We start from the raw sequence: 21,031 nt of genomic DNA on the forward strand, positions 1-21,031 counted from the left end.
AACGTGCACGCAGATAGATCGCCAATGCAGGACTGCACAGAGCGGATGAAGAGGGAAGGACCGCGTGCTGTCGGTTCCGCGCGCAATCCTGCATCTTTGTGGGAGCAACACAAGAAAAAACAAGAAAGTTTTGCATAGCGACCCGGTAGTGATGATCTTGGTGTCATGGCTGGAGAGGATCTTTTGGCCTATGAATCCCAAGCCGCCGCTTGGCAGACAGGCGTGGTCGGCCTCAGGATCGCGCTGTGTAATGTACAAGATAATGTACAACGAAGAGCTGTATTCTCTTCAGATGGTCCCGGATGCCTCCTCTGAGCGAGAAACCTTTCGTCTCGACTCTTGACATGTCATTCCTCCCGTTGGCGAACATTGATTCCGGGTTGGCAACCGTCCTCACCCATCCGAATAGTTTGAGTCCGTAGCATGGCCGGAGAGGAGCTCAGAAAAGCTTGCTCGCCCACTCAACCACATGCGGTGCTAAACGTTCGCAGATTTGTGTCAGCCCATCTTTCCCTCAACGTGTATGTTCCCATTCGCCCGATCTTTTCCGCAAACACCAATCCATCGCAAAGTTAAGGGAGGTTAAGACGTACAGAACCACAATGCGACGCATGCCGCCGTGAAGATCTGCACCTCCACGGTGGCTCGTGCTTCGCCGTCGCGGATTTCCTTTTCGGAGAGCTGTTCACTTGCTATGAGAGCACACAGATATTAGCCCATCAGCCAGCAGTGTGTAGATTTCCCGATGGGAGAGGTTGAAAAGGTCACCTACGTCCGCCGAACATCGTGGTGATGTGAAAGGGTGCTAGCTTCGAGGCAAATCTACCGTCGCGGGCCGAGTGTCAAGTCTTTGTAGAATAGCGTGGCTGCGAAGCTTCGAGAGGATAGAACTAGTATGTACTGGTAGTCAACAGGTCAAGGACGTGGTTGCATGGCACTGTACGGAGTACAATATCCAGACTCGAGTTCCTCCGTATGTTCGCTTGATCTTCGGCGAAACGACGCCGAGTTTGAAACTCTGAGCAATGAAACTGGGACCAATCGTGCCATCACACTTTCATTGTTGCTTCTTTCCCTCGATAGCACGGTCCTTCGTGTCCTCGAGACACCGATTGAAGTCGACGACAATGTGTCTTCCAGCCAATAAACCCGTACACTTCGCCAAATTGCCCATGCTCTGTGCGCGCGTCATGCTTGACATGATATGAATACAGTTTACGAGGATTTAACCCATATTCGGTTCGAACCTATACCAGCGCGCCTATCAGCCATGTCTCTTTATGCTGTCGCTCTTATGCAAGACGTCCTTCCAAGGTCAAGCTGCAGGCATGGAGGAGTACTACTTCCATTGTCCCGTGCGTCGAGTAACTCTCAACATGTGCCACATATACGCGGCTCTCGTTTGCGACGATGCTGGAAGCGGGTGTCTGTCGACACCACTATGCAATGGTAGACTCTGCACGGACCGCAGTTCCCGCCGATCAAGACATGATCCTCCACGACTAGTGTCTTGATATCGAACTTGATCACAGGTAGCTGAACGTTGTCCTTTCGGATGTCCAATGATGACAATCATACGGAGCCGTGCAATGCGCTTCCTGCATTAAACGTGGGCACTGTTGAAATACTCTCGTTTGAGCTCATGAAGGTGGACAATCCGCTGCTGGGCGACTCCTATAGCATGACTGAGAACCATGATCTATGGTGTCCAACAACATCTACAAGAGACATTCCCTCGCCCTGCTCCCATCCCTTCTCTCAGGCTTGTTTTACGGTCTTCGCACCTGACGCCGTCTCTTTATGCACCATGCTCCAAAAGTTATACTCCGTCATCACGACTGGTCCTAGGGAAGCCATTCGCGGAAGGCGGATGGTAAGAGGGCCCGTTGAGAAGTCTGCCTCTCTTGAGGGACTATTGGCCATTCTCAACGATCGAGACAGAATCAACGACCAGCTTCGGAGCCAGCTGGCGGGCTTCGACAGGGAGGAGCTTGCCGAAGGCATCAGAAGCATCAAAAGGCTCTTGGACTGCTGTCTCATAGCAATGGCTTGGGCTATGTTCGCGTGCAACTATTTCGACCGGGTATGTCGTCTCAAGGCTCACTGCCAAAGACACAGAGCCGGACACTGACGTGATATCAGAGCTGTCTCGCCGCAGCAGAGCTCATGGGCCTACGTACTGACCTAAGCATGAACTCGAACGAGTACGGCCTGGCGATGATGCTCATGTTCATTGCATACGTTTTGGCTCAGGTGCCCTCAAATCTCTACCTGGCCAAAGGACGCCCTTCAATATACCTACCAACTGCAATGGTTCTTTGGGGCTCCGTTTGCACTTCTACCGCCTTTGTCAGAACGCCCGGAGCACTATACGCAGCTCGGTCACTCCTGGGCCTCTTGGAGGCACCCTTCAGCGTTGGGTGCCTCTTCTTAATCTCATCCTGGTACACGCGGACCGAGTTGGGTTTGCGGAGTGCAATACTGTTATCAGCACCTATGATGGCCAACGCATTCACTGGTGTCATTGCGTTCGGGATCCACGACTCCGTGGACGGGGCGTATGGTCTCGAGGGCTGGAGGTGGTTGTTCATTGTTGGTGGGTCCGTCACGATCATCATCGCCTGCATTGCGTTCTTCACTCTGCCAGACTATCCGCACAACACTCGGTGGCTTTATGAGGAAGAACGCGCCCTGGCTCAACTGCGACTGATTGCTGACCGCGGTGCTTCTGAATATGATGTGAGTCGAGTTGTCGGCCTCAAGATGGCATTCAACAGCTGGCAAGTATGGACGTTTGCGGGCATGTACTTCCTATTGGCAATCGGCGCGTCACTGCACAACTTTTTCCCTTCGGTTGTGCAGACCCTAGGCTTTTCGAGGAACACGACCTTGTGGATGACAGCTCCACCATACCTGCTTGCCGTGGTTGTTGCCATCTCCGCAGCTCTGTCCGCCGACCGACTTCGGAATGCCTCCTCCCACATCATTGGAACCACAGCATTGGCAATTGTCGGGTTCTTGATGTTTTTGCTCGAGCAGTCCACAGGTCGCCGAGACGTCTGGGCTCGGTATGCATCGACATTCCTGATGATAGCTGGGGCACATGCTGCCAATCCGATCGTGCTTGGTTGGGCACAAAAAACGGTTCGACAGCCGAGGGAGATGCGGGCGACCGCGATTGCGATCGTAAATACCTCAGGGACCATAGCACAGGTGAGCTAGGAATGGGGCTCCCTAATACTCAGACGCCCGGCGTTGTGCTGCCCTAGCGGGAATCATTACTGACGTACGTCCTCAATAGATCGCCACCTCTGAGCTTTACCCCAAGCGCTGGGCGCCACGCTACATTCAATCGATGTCGCTGAACACAGCATGTGCACTGGCAGCAGTCCTCCTGGCAATCTTCATGCGGGAAGCTTTACGACGTGCGAACAAGAAGCTTGACCTGGTGGGTAACGCTGTTGGTGGGGAAGCACAAACGCCAGGGCCATCGAACAATGAGCAGAGGCAGGGGGTCGTTAGTACATACAGATATGTCACTTGAGCTCTGCGATCCCTGTGCGCACAAGTGCACTCCTTGGCAACACGGTCTTTATGATATACGCGGGTATGGTAGACTCAATAATGGCCATGGGGCCTTCGACGCAACAAGCTGTAGCTCTGGGAGCAATCGACGTCCAGCGCACCAAATCACCCGGTACGCCACGTTATCACTGTGGCGGGTCCGCCCCTGGGCTGGGGCTACAGGCAACTGGTGTTTCACGTCCAGCAGACTACGGTATCCTGCGCACCTTTGCCGCTTGTTAAGGTTGCAAAGAAGAGACCGTCTAAGAGCGTCACTCCACGCTCTGCCGTACAAGTCACCAGATGCAGGTACCAATATGGCAGCTGAATAGGCCGTCGAACTCTTCTGCCCGAGAGAAGTGTGCGAGGACGCCTTATCCGCGTTGCAATACACTAGGGTATGGGCTTAAGCACCGCGAACCTATGGCAATTTCGGGCCCCCCAGTACATACACAGCCGAGTCCGATCACACCAATCGCTATACACACTCGCCCGATGCCCAGACGCTACTCAGGGGCTCATTTCGACGGGCGGCCCCCATTTTCTGGAGGGCGCTTAATGTTCACGGTCTGGGCCGCCTTCCACACAGCCGGATCTTTGGGCTCTGTCCAACATGTGCGAGGGCCAACATGCATTCATGCAACAGCTAGGTGGCTGGCCTGAAAGCTTGATCGTCAACGCATCGATGGGGTCCCGATTCATCAGCCCATGAAGCCCGGTCCATGGGCAAGTCGCGGCCCTAGCCACTCTCCGCGATCGCTGGCAGTCCTGCATTTCGGGCCTGCTCTGCAACGGTGAGTGCATGAAACGTGCCGCACATGGGGAACTCAAATCGAGCCTTCGAAGGCACGCTGACGATCTTCTCTTTTGTCTATGTTGTTCAGTGGTCCTTTTGACGTGGGTTGACAACATTGTACACCTTGTTCATCACCGTCCTTTCATCCTCGAGCTGTTCAACAACGCTCGTGACTGGCTGACATCACACACGTTTCCTATCCTTGAGATTACAACCGGCCCGACTGATTGCGGTGCACGATGTCCAACAAGAGCGCCACGTCGGCTGTGAATTCTCCCGATCCAGTCCGTGAATCGATGGCCACCTCGAGCGCAACCACGGAGAAATATCCAGCATCGTCTACAACGACGGGATACCAGAGCTATCCAGAGGTAGCGCCTATCATGACACAACCTCCACTTCAGCCCTTCCAGCAGCCGCACAACGGCTACACTCACCCTCAACAGTATCACGACCAGAACGGAGATCCACCGGAAGCAGGCCGATCAATACCTCAGACGCCAAAACGCAATCCCTGGGGTCTCTCACCTCTGGCTTTTGGCCTCTTGGTAGCGGCAGTCACCGCCGTGATAGTAGGCGCGGCAGTGGGCGGAGGCGTCGCGGGCGCCATGTCAGGCAATGACTCAAAGGCGTCAAAAAGGTGAGTGAGAATGAGAGAGAAGCCCACACTGTATCCAATCTGCCATGTCGTCGGAATGACAGCTCACTGATATACTATATCCCTGTACAGCAATGCGACCGCCACAGTGACCATCACAGCCACGTCGACCGCTACCGCCACCACGGCGATCGACATCTCCTCCCCCACCGACTCGGCCCTCCCGCTGCCCTCGTCGCTGGAAAATTACGTCGTCAGCGAACCCTACTACGTCTCCACGCTCTTTAATCCGGGATGCCCAGACTCCAACTCGCGCATCGACGTACAGTACGACACATCGTTCGACCTCTTCTGCGGCGTCGACATGCAGAACCACGTCGACGACGAAGCGAACCCGGACTTGCAGGTCGCGGACGTGAGCGGTCTGTTTGCCTACAGCATTACGGATTGTCTGTACGCCTGTGCCAACGCTATATACTTCAATGAGCAGTGGGGTGATGAGTTCGGAGGCTGTAAAGGTGTGACCTGGCAGTATCAAATGGCACAAAGCAATTCTTCGGATTTTGCCAACTGTTGGCTGAAGAACGGAACATCAACGGGCTTTCAATGCAATACGTGTATTTCGGCAAAGTTGGTGACCTGAACGGCGTACAGAGGGGGGTCGGGAAAGGCGAAGAGCCAGCACTGAACGGCATACAGGGGGTTGGGGGATTTGAACAGCCAGCAGTGAACAGCATGCACTGTAAAGCGTCAAGTTTTCGATTGCACGCTGCAGCGATTTCTAGGTTTCTTGGGACTTTCGCTCCGCATTTTGCACACGGCTGGAACAGGCAGAAGGGGAAGAGGGATGGAACCGGCGTCAAGGCGTACGACATGAGCAAGTAAGGCGCAGGTCTATCCTGTAGGTACGCCGGAATTCAATTCTGTTGGCGTCCGCGCCTTATCTTTTGAACACAAGAACAGGCAGATCTCCTTTGATAATTTCCCCCATTGCTCGCACACGTCTGCAGAGTCGTCGAAACGCAAGGCTCAGATTCCGTCTCTAGCAATCCCGGCCGGAGATCATTAGACTTTTAGGTCACGAAAGAACGTGCTGGCCACGTCGCGTAGCATATGCTAAGATTCCGTCGAAAACCGAGCAAGGGGGAGTTCGGGCCGCCTAGGTCGTCGTAGGGAAATGGAACTGAACGCTGTGGTTTGTGTCCAACTCGGACCTGCAACTCTGATCCGTCAGCCTCGGCCGGAGGAAACCAGCTCGATCATCTCTCCGTCACGAGAACCGTTGTGCTCGGTGAGATCCACGTTGCGGATGTACTGGGTAACAGAGTCTCGACTCTTCCTCTGAGCTAAGGATTATTGGTTTGTCCATTACGCTCCTGTACGGGTAAACGGCACCGGGATACAACTGTAGGGGGTGCCTGCTGGCCAGGAACCTCCGAGCCTGGTACCGAAGTTGGAGATCACAGAAGCGCAGGTGGTCGACGGCTGCGGTTATCTGGTGCAAAGATTGGATAGATTGAATTCATCAGGTGCTCGAGGTGGATGGAGACGCTTCCGAAATCTGTAGAGGGAGGTCTCCTCAGAACCGGCTCAGAGCTCAGTACCGGATTGGAGGCTTAATCTGCAGGTATGAACCGGATCAGAAATCAGCCATAGTCAAGAACGGCACAAGAGATGACCGAATGAAGAGTCTGATAGACTATGATTCGCAATCCAAAAGGGAGCATACAGACGTACTGTGGTAGTATACTGAGTACGGATTACTTTATCCGACAGTGAGCATCACCTGCCCACATGATTCAAGTACAGTCACGTGAAATTTGCCTCTGACTCGCGTGGACGTGAACTTCACTAAACTTCATGAATGTTGTCACTTGCCCGCTGCGACTTCCTGTTGCTCGCATTCCTACATTTCGTGTTGCTCAGATCCTCTCTCTTACCTGACCCGACTTCCTCCTCTACTCCGTGCGTTCCCAGAAATCATGGCAGACGACGAATTACAAAGCACTGCTGCGCCAAACCTTGATTCTGATGGCTACCCGGAGGAAGGTCCACCGCCCGATGCCGAAGGTCTTGACCGACCAGACGAACACGAAGACAAGCTCGACGACTTGAACGATCAATTTGATGATCCTGATAAGGAGCGCGAGCCCGACACACGTCCCGACGGGCCTGAGAATGACCTCGCAGCCGAATCCGATGATGAATCACTTCTTTCGGAAGTCGATGAAGCGCAGTTCGCAGATTTCGACCCGGGAGCCGTTGAGGTTGCACCTGACTTCGACGCGCTCAAGTCCATCAAGGTCAACAAGCGGAAGCGAGCTGAAGGCGAAGAACCGGCAGCGAAGAAGAAGAGAAAGGACAAGGAACGTAAACGGCCCAGTCGAAGAGCGGACAGTGAAGCCTTGTCTGGTGCTGATGGCGTCGATGGCAAGAAACCGAGGAAGTCGAGGGCTACAGGAGAACCCCGACAGCGCGTCGAGATCAACGAGGACGACCTGTCTCCAGAGGAGAGGAGAAGACGAGCACTGGACAGAGCAATGGATGCTGCAGTCAAGCGAACCCAGGGGAAGAGAATGAGGAAGGGTGATGGCATCGTGAGTCCTGCAAATACAGAATGCCAGAAAAGGCAGCTAACACGGTGCAGGATCTGGAACAGGCGGCAGACGCAGAGATTGAGGACTTGCGGAATCGCATGATCACAGCAGCCGAGACCGATGGAGAACTCGTTCGACAAGGCCAACCTGCGGCGCAAAAGCTGAAGATGCTTCCCGAAGTGGTCAGCCTGCTCAACCGAAACACCTATGTTCAATCTATCCTTGACCCCGAAATGAATCTTCTGGAAGCAGTGCGGTTCTTTTTGGAGCCTCTCACCGACGGCAGTCTTCCAGCATACAACATCCAACGCGAATTGTTCGCAGCTTTGGCAAAATTACCCATGAACAAAGACGCTCTGATCTCGTCTGGCATCGGCAAAGTCATCCTCTTCTACCGAAAATCCAAAAAGGCAGAACCGGCCATCAAACGACAAGCCACGAAACTCATGGAAGAGTGGTCAAGGCCCATCCTGGGCAAAACCGACGATCATACCAAGAAGTATGTTGCGACAGCACAATACGACCCTAACAAGGTGCGAGATGTTGCGTCTCAGCGACCTCTGGCTGTTCCGAAGGCCAAGATCAACAGAGCGCCTGGAGAGAGAGAGAGCAACAGGGCCAGAATCAATCACGTCCCAACGACTTACACTATTGCCCCGAAATCACATGTCATTGCTCATCGCTCGGGCCCATCTTAGGGAGTTGGGAGAAAGCTATCAAGGCAGAGCAAGCGTGCAGCACGGGCGCCCTGAAGCTTGGTATTGGCCGATCGAAAGGTGTCTCTAGTGGCAGACGAGGAGCCCCGAAAGGTCATCTGAATGTGCGTGGCGAAGAGCACATCTCATCTTGCATTAGTATCAGCTTGCCCAAGACATGCGGTGGACAGAGATGAGAATGGCGCTGAGCATTGCCGGGTTCCCCCAGCTCACAATTAGTTCTAAAGACATCAGTCCTTTGTCTGCATACTGTATGTTTTGCATTCAAGTCCCTCCCCTGCCAGATGTGATCGTCACAGCTCATTGCGTGGGACAGTTTTCTCACATTTAAAGTATTGTTGTTAAGGTTGCTGAATCGTCGACGAGCTACGTGGCATTCAGTTTCTCGCACGGACTCAGCGCACATTCACACCGCCGTATCCTCAACATATTGATCACTCTGTAATCTCGGCGCCGAGTTCCCTGTGTCATGTACTGAGTGGTCCACAGGACTGTGAAGAACAAGTGACAAAGGAATGCAGACCGACCTCGGTCTTCAATGACCTGCGCGCCTTGCATTGTGATATGACTCTCCATGACCAGCCTCCTTTTTCTTGTCTTGGAAGCTCTGTTTATAGGTAACAACCTGGCATAGTTCAGACTCAGTGGTGGTAGAGGGAATCCGTTACTACCTGGGAATTGATACGCCGCGCAGACTGGCAAACAACAGACAATCCCGGAGTAGCTTCCACGCAGTCCAAGATAGAGGCCGTTCAATAGCGCCCTACAAATATTAACGGTACGAGGGCCTTGTGGCTCCCAACCCATTCACTACGGCATCGCCCTTCATTCAAGCCAAGTTGTTCGAAATCGGAGCCGTGGTTTTTTTCGCGTCGACGCCAGAACAAGCAAGCGTTTGATGATGATACCATCTGCACTGGTCCATTACCACCGAACGGTCCTCTCCCTGAAAGAGTCTCCATATCTTCCACCGTCCAGTGCGTACCATTACGAGAGCCAGGCTTTGTCCCTCGTTCGAATGGACCAGAAGCAGGAGAGAAGCTCTTGTCATAGAAGCAGAGGTCTGAAGAGGAGCCAAGGGGATACTATATCTTTGCCGCAGGGCTCGCGTTGCGACCAGCGCGACGGTCCTGATGAGCAGCTGGAGACATCATGGTCACCGAGATATTACGGCCGCTGGCCTCGGGTGCTGCTCATGTCTGTCAACAGAAACAAGCCACAGATCTGTGGAAACGATGGAGAAAACGTGATCAAGAGACAGCGCGACGCCCATGCCACTGTCGCGGTCATTTTCCCTTTCAGGTACTCTATGCCGTCCAGGACATGCTGCCCGGGGACCGAGTTTCCCCGAACGATGAAACGACGTCTCCAGAAATTACTCAATTGCGTCGGATTTTGAAGTTGTCAGGCCACGATACTCGTACTTTCTAAGGGAATGTAAAGGCGGCGGCGTGGAGAGGCTTTTAAGTCTCCGAACGTTTTCCGGGCGACGCCGTGGAGAAAGCTAAACAGCGCAGTCGCCAGCAATTTAACTATTTTCCAAGCCCCTTCGGCGGTGTCCGGACGTTCGCCTGCCGCTCACCGCTGGCTCGCTCATTATGGCCACTTTGGGCAGTTTGCATGATTATTCCCACGAAACACCGGAGGCTTATTAGGTAAGGAATTCTTTGTGTACTGATTCGCACATAGCAGAGCCCGAATGGGAGCTCTAGATCGCTTCCATGGTTGGATGTTCACTCATTGGAGGACGCCACGATAGACGGACAATGTACGGAAGCCAGTCCCTTGCCATTTACCGACCTGATGTCATAGTGTGGTGTAGCTCGTCACAGCTCACGAGAGAAGTTGATTTCGTTGTCCTGTCCTGGCACCTCTCTCCTTCCAGCACATCGTCAGCGAGAAGCAACTCCAGTGCAAGCTTCTTGTCAGTGCAGGGAAAGACCCGGAGATCAAGTTTAACGGTCGTGCAGCATCAGTGAAAGGATCAGTCACTTCTTTCCAGAAACAAAATTGACGCAACGCAGGCTGACTGAAAAATTTCCCCACCAGCAGCCAGCTTATTCATTTACCAGAAGTCAATAGCAGCAACATCAAATCAGCATTTCTCCTCCGATTTGCTGGAATACGTACTGCAAGCTGCCGCAGGCCTCTAGCTCTACCAGGCAATCGAGCACACAGGGGTATATATCGTCCGTCACCTCGCTTGAAGCCCAGACTCGCTCTCTTCCAACAAGTTCACTTGAGCGTACAGCATACCCATCTGCCAAACCCCACCACGGTCAACCTTACACTTCGAACAAGAAGCTCGATAGTTGAACAACCGCAATCATGAAGCTTCTCACCAAGGAACAAGAAGAAGAACACTACCGCCAAACCCTTATCGGCGGCGCGATATACGGCGTGTCTGGGCTGGCAGTAGGCCTGGTTGGCGTCGTCGCCGCACACCGTCGCTTCCCATTCATCCGCAGCCTAACTCCTGCCCTCAAAGCTTTCCTTGTCACCTCGAGCGGAACATTTGCCGGCATCATCGGCGCAGACCATTACTCCCGCGCCTACGAAGCCTCCCAGAACCCTAAAGAAGTCGAGTTTCGAAAACGCCAATCCGAACAGGCAGTTAAAGATGCCGCGGGCAAGACGTTTACCGAGCGGGCCATGGAGTTCGGTCGGCGAGAACGATACAAGATTGTTGGCGGCAGTTGGGTGGCCTCGATAGCAGCCTCTTGGGTCCTCGTCAACCGGAACAAATACCTTACTGGCGCCCAGAAGATTGTGCAAGCAAGAGTGTACGCCCAGTTTCTGACAGTGGGTGTCTTGATAGCTACTGCGGCGTTCGAAATTGCGGACCAAAGAAAAGGAGAGGGAAGATACGAGACCGTCAGATACATTGACCCGAAAGATCCGGAGCATAAGCGCATGATCGAGAAGCAGGTTGAGAAAGATGCTCCCAGCCAAGGTTCAGGCAGCGGATCCGACGATCTCTGGAAGCAGATGGTCGAAGACGAGGAACAGCGATTGAAGGCCAGAGAGGAGCGTCACAAGCAATATGAGCAGGAACACCACAAGAAGCATAAGAATGGCAAGAACAGCAAGCAGCATGAAGGAGAGGAGAAGTGAACTGCGAGCTTCAATGGAAACCCAGCCAACGCCAACCGTCAAGACCAACGGTCTCAGCTGAACCCTTGACTTCTCACCTATTCCTGTGACACATTACAGCGGAAACTCATTGTTTTCAACACAAGTGCCGCCTCTTTGTACATTACCACCACGAACTGAGTCGACATCGAGTCTCTCAAGAAACGATCACACACTCGTACATAGCTTCCACGACTTCGAACCACCCGCAACTCTCCTTGATGACGGATTACGCAAGCCTTTGGACGGAGTATAGGAGTCTGTCTAACTGTGCATTGACGCACAAGACGGCGTTGGATGTGGGAAGCGAAACCTGCCTTTTTCTGCTATCGAGTTGCTGGAGCAGCCAAGCGGAAGTGTAGTCGTGCGATTAATATGAAGTCTTTTCATAGACAACGAAGACACAACCAACTACATAACCAGCCTAGTCACATCTTGACATCGGTGGTTGCAACAGGAAAAGGCCTTCGAGCTCCTGATCAACCTGGAGCTACCTTCTTGACCACATCGCCAGTTTACGTCGTCGTATCGTGGAGGTACAAGACGTGCTGAGATCTCGGAATATATTTAATCCGGTCCCGGAGCCATTCTCGTCTTGCACGCTCTTCTCACAGATCTCTCACTGGCGCTGATTCTCATCTCATCGCTTTCTTTAATCTTGCACGCATCTTGAGCCATGTACGGCTTATAATAATGAAAAGGTAGACGGTGGTATTATTTGTTGTGGATTTATAGATCACTTCCTTCTCTTCCCAAATGCCCTGCCACCTCGAGATTCAAAGCATTTTCACTCTTCCGTTACTTTGATCTTTCGCATTCCCTCCTCGGATCAAGCATTTCAATCATGCCCGGGATGTCTTTAATGAGACCGGCCCTCTCCACGGCCCTTTCTCGTCTACCCAGCGTATCCTCCCTCGCGTCATGGCGCACCCTCGCCCTCGTCTTCGCGCTCGTAAATCTCAAGGGGCTACCGCTCGCATGGCACATTCGGCTCTTCTACCGCATGTTTGAGAACTGGTACTCTCACGACCGTGTTCGGCACTCTCTTCAGCCACCACCATCCTCGAAATCGACCCATCCCCTCTTCGAGCCCGTCTCCATAAAGTCACATTCGCCCTTACTCGAGATCGACTATAACCTCCACAAATCCAACAGCACCTACTTTGCCGACCTGGACGAGTCGCGGACCTCATTAGTCTCGAAACTCCTTATCCCCGGTCTAAAACAGGGGAACATCAACCTTGAAAGGGAAGGGCATAGAGGTCCTCTCAATGTGATTTTGGGGAGCGTACACACCAGCTTTCACCGCGAGATCAAGCCGTATGAGAGATATGAAGTGAGAAGTAAGATTCTGGGTTGGGATAAGAAATGGATCATAATCGGCAGTTGGTTTGTTCGGCCTAGTAGGAGGGGGACCACAGAGACATTATTGGCGAGTGCTCTCAGTAAATACGTGGTCAAGAAGGGCAAATATACGGTCCCCCCGGAGAGGTGTTTTACGACGTCAGGCTGGTTACCGGCACGGCCGTCTTCAGCGGGCGTGTCTTCAGAGGAGCCGTCGGTTGCTCCTACGCCCCAGGAAGGATTGGTATCGACCATCCCAACTACTCTGGCTCCAGCGACGGATGGCCTCGTGGAGAAGTTGGAGAGCGCAGCAGGAGAAGAGTCTACTTCGGGTACGATGGATGGTGATTCAGACTGGTACCGTATCGAGAAGGAACGACTTCGAGGACTCCAGATAGCAGAGAACTGGCTGAACCTGGACAAGCAACTGATGGAGGAGTTTGCGAAAGCATAGCTTCCAGCAGCGGAACGAAGTGTTCGCCTATGACGTCTCGACAGTTGCCGAAGCACTGAACAGGAGTCACCCTTCTGAGCTTCACACTCAGTGGAGCGATGCAGACTCCTTGATCCTCTCCTGCAAAATGAAGCCGTAGGTGCAAGGGAATGGCGGCGTGAGAGCCACCCTTTGACCAGTTGGGTGACCGTCGATCGCACGGTCAGAAGCTCAGACAATGAGTCCCGGCCAAATCAATTGGTGGTGAGATCAACATGTTGGCTGGGTTGCTCAAAGTTCGAGACGAGTACTGTAGCTATCGGCCATTCACAGTACCGGCCATTTTCATTTCTTCGCTTCCGACATATGGAGCTACCAGTACTCCGCACATCGTTAGCATGGTTTCTTCATCAAGCACACCACCTAATTATTTGGTGGCCCTGTGAAGAGTACTCCGTAAATCCACGCACGGAGTCACGCCCAAAGAAGGCTTGGTTGCTCTTGACTTTTGCGGCGACCGCGCCTCATCTGGTGATCCAAGCAGACAGACGCCACTCCGCTGTCTGGCCTCCAGCCTGGCACTGGCCGGTTCAACTTAGGCTATCTCTAAGATACCTCGGGGAACGCGACGCGAACAGAGCTCCCCTTTCTCGTCCCATAAGAGAGCTATGCAGTGGCGATCGAATGGCTCCAGGAAGTTTGCCCAGGAGCGACCGAGGTGGTGTTTCACGATGCTCGTGCAGGCTGCATTCCTGACCATTCAAAGCCACACGTCGGATATTCACCGCATAGACTAACCGCCTCGGTCACTAGGCGACGTCGAGGTCCCTGCTCGGTACGCGGCTAACGATTGGCAGCAATTGACCTGACCGCATGTCACCCCTGAGAATCTGTGCGATCCTCTCCCTCCAGCCTCTCCTTCAGCTCCATGTTGCAGCCTCCTGGCGATCATCAGGAGGCCCGCCCAGAACGAGATCCTGACATGCGCCCAACCCCCCTGCGTCACTGGGTGACGGACAGAACCAAGCTTTCCTCGTATCCGCCTGCAGCCACGCCCCGATCTGCTTTGAACCAATCCCGCTTCCTCCAGCTTGTGCTTGACAGCTCCGCCCCGAGGCCCCGTATCTGTCAAGAATCCAGTTCCCAGATCCAGCTCCCAGCTCTGTGTCGAATCATGCCTGAGTACAGAGCTCTGTCTCGGAGAGCGCTCCAGCAGCTCTGAGAGCGACGGCAGTCTACACAGTACGAGTGGGCGGCGGTTCTGTGTCGCGGACCCCGATTCTGGACATATCACGTTGACCCGGTTGTCAAATGCGGACAATGGAGATATGTGCCAATAGAATACCAGTGTTTCAGAGGCCCCTTGCTCGCCACTAGCCAACAGGCATACCCGGGTATCGCTTGACGGCCAGGGAGGACGGTCGACCTCGATTGTTCAACATCTATATAGATGGCTTTGCCGTCTGCACCTCTCATCATGCTCGTCTCGAAGCTTCATCTCTTCTCATTCATTTTTCTCCCTCTCAGCGTGGCAGGCTAGTCCTAACATTCCTTTGTTACCCTGACGCTCTTTCTTCTGCCTGGTGCAGATCATTCATTCTCTTACAAGGACGACCGTGTCAGCGACCACTCCTTTGTTAGTGACAACAGGTATGAACATGATCTCTCCAAGTTATTCATCATGTGTCTCTCTTTGACTTTTCCAACCTTTCATTGTGGTTCGTTCAAACCATGTGGCCGGGAAAAAGTCACAATAGGTTTATTGTTTACCACCCCAGCCTTGTTGCGATTGTTCGCCGCACAATATTGGTCTTTACCACTGCCTCTCTTGTTTATGTGGTTAAAGATCAAGGGTCGGCCTCATTTGTTCGCAGTCGCAGCTGTGTCACTGCTTTGTGCAGAATTCTCTCTACTATTTAGGTCTCCTTCAATTTCACGTTGACCCATCCATTTCTGTCAACTGCCCATACACAACCTTTGCACCTGCGAAACTCAGATTTCGCCAAACTCAACCGCAAGCTCTGCTGACAAGAGTGTGCCAGTGCGATCCGGCTATTGCTCTGCCAACACATTCATTTTAAAACAACTTACAACCTCGCCCAGCTTCTCACTGCCCTGAGCAAATCACTCATCAGACAACATGACGGTGTTTTCGAAATCAGCTGCGTTTGCCATCACCGCCCTTCTGGCGGTGGCGGCAGATGCACACATGATCATGCGAACTCCTGTGCCATACGGCAAATCGACACTCAACAACTCCCCACTGGATGGTGGTGGTGCCGACTTTCCCTGCAAGCAGCGCCCTGGCGTCTACGATGCCGAGGGTGCCAGCAATGTTGCGGCCATCGGCGAACCCCAGACTCTCAGCTTCATCGGTGGTGCAACCCATGGTGGTGGATCGTGTCAAGTCGCCCTGAGTACCGATCTGCAACCTACCAAGCAATCGAAGTGGATGGTCATCAAGAGCATCATTGGTGGATGTCCTGATGCCTTTCCTGGCAATCTGAATGGCGATGCCAGCAGCACCGAGTCTGCGACATTCCAGTACACCATTCCCGAAGGCATCGCTCCCGGTGATTACACCATCGCCTGGACTTGGTTTAATCATATCGGAAACCGCGAGATGTACATGAATTGCGGGCCTATGACCGTCACCGCTGCGAAGAAGAAGCGATACGCACCTGCTCCCAAAGTCTCCAAGAGACAAGCCAGCTTTCCCGATATCTACGTGGCGAATATCGACAACAAACAGTGCCAGACACCCGAGAACGTGGACCTGATTTTCCCCAATCCTGGCGCCTACGTCCAAACCGCTGGAAGCGGCCCCTATGTCACAGCTACCTGCGACCTCGGGAACAACGCCAACAATGCTGAACAACCAACTGCATCCGTTCCTGCGGTTTCTGGGATCGCTACCAGTGCTGCTGTGCCCACTGACGCCCCTGCTTCCGCACCCACATCCGCACCTGGTTTCGCCTACGGCAGTTCTGGTCAACTTCCGCAAGCCACCGGCGGTGGTAACGATGGAAAATACTCCGCTGGTAGCCCTACCGCTGGTAGCTTCGCAAGTGGCGCAGTCTCGGTACCTAGTCCTGCTCCTGCTCCATCTTCCTCTGCTGACGGCCTCCAGGTCATTCCCACCTCAGTTGCCGCGGGCCTAGCCGCCACCCCTGCTGTTCCGGTTAGTCCCTCACAGACCGTGACCGTGCCGCGATACACTAACACTTCTGCCCCTCAGATCGCTCCTGGTAATGTTGCTGCACCGACTGGAACTGCTTCAGTCTCCACTGGTAGCTCTTCAGGCGTCTCCGCTGGGGCTGCAGGCCAGCTCACCGGTCCCTGCTCGAACGAGGGTGATTGGAACTGCATTGACGGCTCAAGTTTCCAGCGATGCGCGTCTGGATCGTGGAGCGCGACCATCCCACTGAGCGGCATGAAATGCACTCCTGGCGAGACTGGCAACAACAACTTCGCCATGACACCTGCAAAGGCCAAGCGGTTCGAAGCTTGAGCTCTACAGTATCACATCATCTCTGGATCACAATTGATCAGTCCACACTTGACATTACCAACCGATTAGCCGGTCTACATCAATCCGGCCGATCGCGATGTGATGACGGATTCGTGGCTCGCAAGTGACTGATGCTTCTCTCAAGGAGACGCGGACTATCCAACTTGTCCCGCTCCGTGCGAACGGCACGCCCTCGGCTTCGATGATCTCACGAGATCTAACATTCAATTCTACGGATCGAACGATCTTATGACAAAGATAGAGAGACCTTTGCATCAGCAACGGCGTTTCGGCTTCCACACTTTTGAAAAAAGGGTTCTTGCGGCGTCTTGAACCAGCACCCGAGCTAGAAAATTTCTAGCCATTTGGGAAAGGCTGTCTCAACACGATGATAGGTCGTAACTGGCAAAACTGGAGCGTTTTGGTCCCGCCCAAAAACACGCGGGGACTAGCAGACTGGAGCTGAGACAGGGTCAGATGAGATGTACCTGTACTCCATACCTGTACGAAAATGCTCGAAACAGACGATAGAGATAGAAAATGAATGAGAAAAGAAACGGTTGCGAAGCCAAGATTCGTTAATATTGTACTCTACTCAGTAGGACGAAGTCCTTGAACGTGACGTGACGTGAATCCATGTGAGGAGCTTCAGCCCACGAGTTCATGAACTGATGAACACGGATGATCACTTGAGAGGGATACGCTACATAGCAAGTACTGTAATCATCGACGAGCTCCATACACAAGCGTGTAGCTACAAAGCCGGTCTTTTTACCGCATCAGTTGCTTTGGGTGAGGTTGATCGCTACGACGGGAACAGGAGCTTGACCAAAGTCACGGAATGGGTCGCCCGAGGCGGGCAAATTGGCGCCACGCCCCGGTCCGAGGTGCTGACCTCCGGCATGAGACTGCCAGCGCCGGAATACATTGTATTTGACTTTGAGCGCATTTTGTGCGTCAATGTGACTAAAGCGTCCTTGACAGCGAAGCATCCGGCCAGGGTGATTGTCTCGGAGGGTACGACATGCGGTTGAGATGATGGCTCCATAAGGCACAGGCGGGTTCGATAGACCTGATCGCCTCAATATCCGGGGCACACCGCGAACTGGGTGAGTCTCATACCGATTCAGCATGGGGATTTTTGGGGGGGCCGAGGGGGGCCGGAGGAAATATCGGTACCGACGCCGCCACAAGCGCTGGCAGAAGTGGTGAAAATGTCGGGGATTCCATCCCTGAACGGGGCCACTCGGATACTACGTGCAGTCTGTCATTGTCGAAGCCATTGTCGGCCTTTTTTGGCGCGGTTCTTGCGGTTTGGCCGTGATTTTACAACAACGACCACAACTCCCGGCGAATGCGTGCGAGGTCGAAAGGTCACGCACGAGCGTTGGTAATCAGAGAGACCTGGCCGTATGATGCCGCGAGCGGGAGACATCAGTCTGGCCAGGGTGGATGAGGCTGGATATGTATGGCGAGGAGCTTCATTACCACGACCACATGGGAAGTGGCCCTGAAGGGTGCAATCCACTCATCTGTAGATTGCTTTGCGCGAGTTTCCTACGAGCATTGGCATTGTCGTAGGATATGTACAATTGGGTTGTTTGGCCCCTTGAGCTATTGTAACCATCACCTCTGTTCGAATGACTCTTTGCCAATACTCTCCGCCTCATGCTCGCCCTTGAGAATCGGAAATTGTCCCTGTACCTCTCCCTTCTGACTGGGACTGGTTGGCATCGGAATCTCATCTGGGTCGCCCGTTGGTGCAAGAGGGTATGAAGTCGAGGGCAGTGATTCGAGGTGCGCTTTGTTCTTTGTGTGGGCCTATCGCGACAATCGTTAGTGCTTCGTCCAGGCACAGAGATGTGGGCTCGTGTTTGTCTGATATATACTTACATATGGGAGACCGCAGTATGTGCACCAGCAGATTTGGGGTCTGTCCGTATTGATGAAGATTCTTGGATGTCCCAACGGTCCGCCGCCACCGTCACAGGCCACAATCTTCGTGTCGACCCACCGAACAGGTTGTTTGTGGATCAGCTCGATCGCAGCATAAGGTCGAGGCTGGACGGAACACTTTCAGCAAGGAGCCTCGCAAGGGCGGTCTTCGATTGTTCGTACCTGAGCCTCAATGATTGTCTGTTCAAATCTGGGTCCAGACATGGCCACCTCTCTGGGCATTTGATTGCGTGACCAGACATTCGCTCTATTGGGCGCCTGCAGCACTCTCGCCTTCTCTGCTACGTCTGGAAACTCTTGCAATGGCGCATCCCGGGCGCCACCCACACTGACTTCCAGTTCGTTTGTCTTGGACACATTCGGAGTTTCTTTTCGAGGGGTAGGGTCATTCGCTTGTTCGAAGTTCTCGCCAGTGCCGGGTCCTTGTCGCAGCCGAGAGGTGGATGTGCTGATCTGTCTTGTGCATAGCCGTGCGGTATGGTTGACCCGCGTCCTCAAGGCCGGGATGAGGGAAGCCATTGTCGCGGCAGAAGTCTACGCCGATTGAGATGTGTTTGATGTCGAAGGAGAGGTGATTGAAGCTCAATCGTCGGCCAATCGGAGAGCTTACTGCTCCGCAAGTGCAGAAGCTCACCGTAGACTTGCTATGGCGGAGCACACGGCCTTCTGGTCAAGGCACCACCGCGTTGCGTGTGTAGATGCGGTCGCCAATTCGACAAGCACCTCCAAACACCATTGCACTTCTTTGACCCTCAACTCCCCAAGGACAAGCTCACTGCGAGCAGAGCAACTCGAACTCTTGTGATCAATTCCAGCACCGTATATAAGCTTTCACCATGGCTTCAGGCTACGATCGTGCTCTTTCCGGTAAGTCATTTCAAGCTGGATAAATGCTCGCTGCTAACAGAGTCAGTCTTCAGGTAATACATCTACTCGCGCAATCGAATGCGGCTAATTGAACCAGCCCCGACGGCCACGTCTTTCAGGTCGAATATGCTCTTGAAGCAGTCAAGCGAGGAACATGCGCCGTGGGCGTAAAGGGCAAAGATATCGTGGTGCTGGGCTGTGAAAAGAGATCAGCCATGAAGCTACAAGACACCAGAATCACACCATCGAAGATCGGTCTCGTTGACTCTCACGTCTGTCTTGCCTTTGCCGGCCTCAACGCCGACGCTCGGATATTGATCGACAAGGCGCGAGTTGAGGCTCAGTCACACCGGTTGACAGTCGAGGACCCTGTCACCATCGAATACATCACGAAATACGTGGCCGGTGTCCAACAAAGATTCACGCAGAGCGGCGGTGTCAGACCGTTTGGGATCAGTACGCTCATCATTGGATTTGACAAAGGCGACAAGGAACCAAAGCTGTACCAGACCGAGCCCTCAGGCATTTACTCCGCTTGGTTTGTGTGATCCCCCTACTGAGTTAACGGCTACTGATCAGACGCAGGAAAGCAAACGCAATCGGTAGATCCAGCAAAACCGTCCGTGAATTTCTCGAACGGAATCACAAGGACGACATGGACCGAGAAGCAACCATTTCGTTGACCATCAAGTCACTGCTCGAAGTCGTCCAGACTGGTGCAAAGAATATTGAGATTGCCATCATGGCGCCTGGAAAGACCATCGAGATGCTCCCCTCAGATCAGATTGAGCAGTACGTCAAGACGATCGAAGCGGAGAAGCAGGAAGAGCAAGCAAAGAAGAAGCCCGGTGCTAGAGGCACCACGGCCTCTGCCACATCCTCGCTTCCCACGAGGCCCGGGCCCGAAGGTGAGGGTGGAGCCGACGAGTGAGCGATAGAGAGGGGTCTTGTATCATCACATGCATGAGCGACGGGAGTTCTGGCAATAGGTCAAAATCAGAATAAAGACGTCAAAGACACTTTTTAGCCCTCCCAGACCATCCACCTTCATGCAGCGCCTTGCGTAGACCATGATCGGCTAAGCGTTGAATCAAACCAGCCTCTCCGTGCCGCCCTTGATGTCGAATATCGTCTGCTGCTCGTCCTGTTTGATGCGATCGTCTTTGAGCATTCTGTGCCTGTTATTAGCGGCCCTTCAGCCACACGCTCCGTAAGCACCCACCTTGAATCCACCCTTGCGTCCTCGCCTTCAACCTTCAGGGCGGCCTTGGGAGTAAGCGCATCAATCACAAAGTGATTATCGCAATTGGGACAGTATTCGTCACTAGCCATTGTTCAACTCGATGCGAACCCAAGTCAAGGCCTGGCCGGGACTGGCAAAAGACCTACCTCTCATCCCAATCCTTCGTATTCTTCCGAAACGCCTTCCTACACTTCTTACATATAAAAGTCTGATCAACTGTCAGCCCTGTCGTTCTACGACTAGATGTCAATGTGCACGTTTGATGACATACCAT

At 53.3% G+C, this 21,031-nt stretch overlaps 9 protein-coding genes across 9 annotated transcripts; 7 read left to right on the top strand and 2 right to left on the bottom strand.

The window, feature by feature from the left end:
• Positions 1 to 1,807: 1,807 nt before the first annotated feature.
• Positions 1,808 to 3,544, top strand: G647_03912 (uncharacterized protein; the record flags this gene model as incomplete). Its single annotated transcript, XM_008728257.1, has 3 exons — positions 1,808 to 2,083; positions 2,143 to 3,213; positions 3,302 to 3,544. The coding sequence occupies 3 exons, from the start codon at positions 1,808 to 1,810 to the stop codon at positions 3,542 to 3,544; spliced, it is 1,590 nt and encodes a 529-aa protein (XP_008726479.1).
• A 1,055-nt stretch (positions 3,545 to 4,599) lies between these two features.
• G647_03913 (uncharacterized protein) lies at positions 4,600 to 5,601 on the top strand (the record flags this gene model as incomplete). The annotated part of the gene is made up of 2 exons (XM_008728258.1): positions 4,600 to 5,000; positions 5,091 to 5,601. The coding sequence occupies 2 exons, from the start codon at positions 4,600 to 4,602 to the stop codon at positions 5,599 to 5,601; spliced, it is 912 nt and encodes a 303-aa protein (XP_008726480.1).
• Positions 5,602 to 6,940: 1,339 nt separating this feature from the next.
• Positions 6,941 to 8,253, top strand: G647_03914 (uncharacterized protein; the record flags this gene model as incomplete). The annotated part of the gene is made up of 2 exons (XM_008728259.1): positions 6,941 to 7,555; positions 7,606 to 8,253. 2 exons carry the CDS (start codon positions 6,941 to 6,943, stop codon positions 8,251 to 8,253), a joined length of 1,263 nt encoding a protein of 420 aa, XP_008726481.1.
• A 2,346-nt stretch (positions 8,254 to 10,599) lies between these two features.
• Positions 10,600 to 11,385, top strand: G647_03915 (uncharacterized protein; the record flags this gene model as incomplete). Its single annotated transcript, XM_008728260.1, has 1 exon — positions 10,600 to 11,385. The coding sequence occupies one exon, from the start codon at positions 10,600 to 10,602 to the stop codon at positions 11,383 to 11,385; it is 786 nt and encodes a 261-aa protein (XP_008726482.1).
• An 862-nt stretch (positions 11,386 to 12,247) lies between these two features.
• On the top strand, positions 12,248 to 13,201 carry G647_03916 (uncharacterized protein; the record flags this gene model as incomplete). Its single annotated transcript, XM_008728261.1, has 1 exon — positions 12,248 to 13,201. The coding sequence occupies one exon, from the start codon at positions 12,248 to 12,250 to the stop codon at positions 13,199 to 13,201; it is 954 nt and encodes a 317-aa protein (XP_008726483.1).
• Positions 13,202 to 15,320: 2,119 nt separating this feature from the next.
• Positions 15,321 to 16,691, top strand: G647_03917 (uncharacterized protein; the record flags this gene model as incomplete). Its single annotated transcript, XM_008728262.1, has 1 exon — positions 15,321 to 16,691. The coding sequence occupies one exon, from the start codon at positions 15,321 to 15,323 to the stop codon at positions 16,689 to 16,691; it is 1,371 nt and encodes a 456-aa protein (XP_008726484.1).
• Positions 16,692 to 18,317: 1,626 nt separating this feature from the next.
• Positions 18,318 to 19,166, bottom strand: G647_03918 (uncharacterized protein; the record flags this gene model as incomplete). Its single annotated transcript, XM_008728263.1, has 3 exons — positions 18,318 to 18,512; positions 18,585 to 18,752; positions 18,810 to 19,166. The coding sequence occupies 3 exons, from the start codon at positions 19,164 to 19,166 to the stop codon at positions 18,318 to 18,320; spliced, it is 720 nt and encodes a 239-aa protein (XP_008726485.1).
• Positions 19,167 to 19,483: 317 nt separating this feature from the next.
• G647_03919 (proteasome component PRE6) lies at positions 19,484 to 20,445 on the top strand (the record flags this gene model as incomplete). Its single annotated transcript, XM_008728264.1, has 3 exons — positions 19,484 to 19,518; positions 19,612 to 20,052; positions 20,100 to 20,445. 3 exons carry the CDS (start codon positions 19,484 to 19,486, stop codon positions 20,443 to 20,445), a joined length of 822 nt encoding a protein of 273 aa, XP_008726486.1.
• A 159-nt stretch (positions 20,446 to 20,604) lies between these two features.
• G647_03920 (uncharacterized protein) lies at positions 20,605 to 20,965 on the bottom strand (the record flags this gene model as incomplete). Its single annotated transcript, XM_008728265.1, has 3 exons — positions 20,605 to 20,686; positions 20,737 to 20,838; positions 20,904 to 20,965. Coding segments are annotated over 3 exons (246 nt in total), but the record flags the coding sequence as incomplete, so codon positions are not given.
• Between the last annotated feature and the right edge of the window lie 66 nt (positions 20,966 to 21,031).

Source organism: Cladophialophora carrionii, assembly GCF_000365165.1.
Source record: "Cladophialophora carrionii CBS 160.54 unplaced genomic scaffold supercont1.3, whole genome shotgun sequence".
In the NCBI taxonomy this organism is placed as follows: domain Eukaryota; kingdom Fungi; phylum Ascomycota; class Eurotiomycetes; order Chaetothyriales; family Herpotrichiellaceae; genus Cladophialophora; species Cladophialophora carrionii.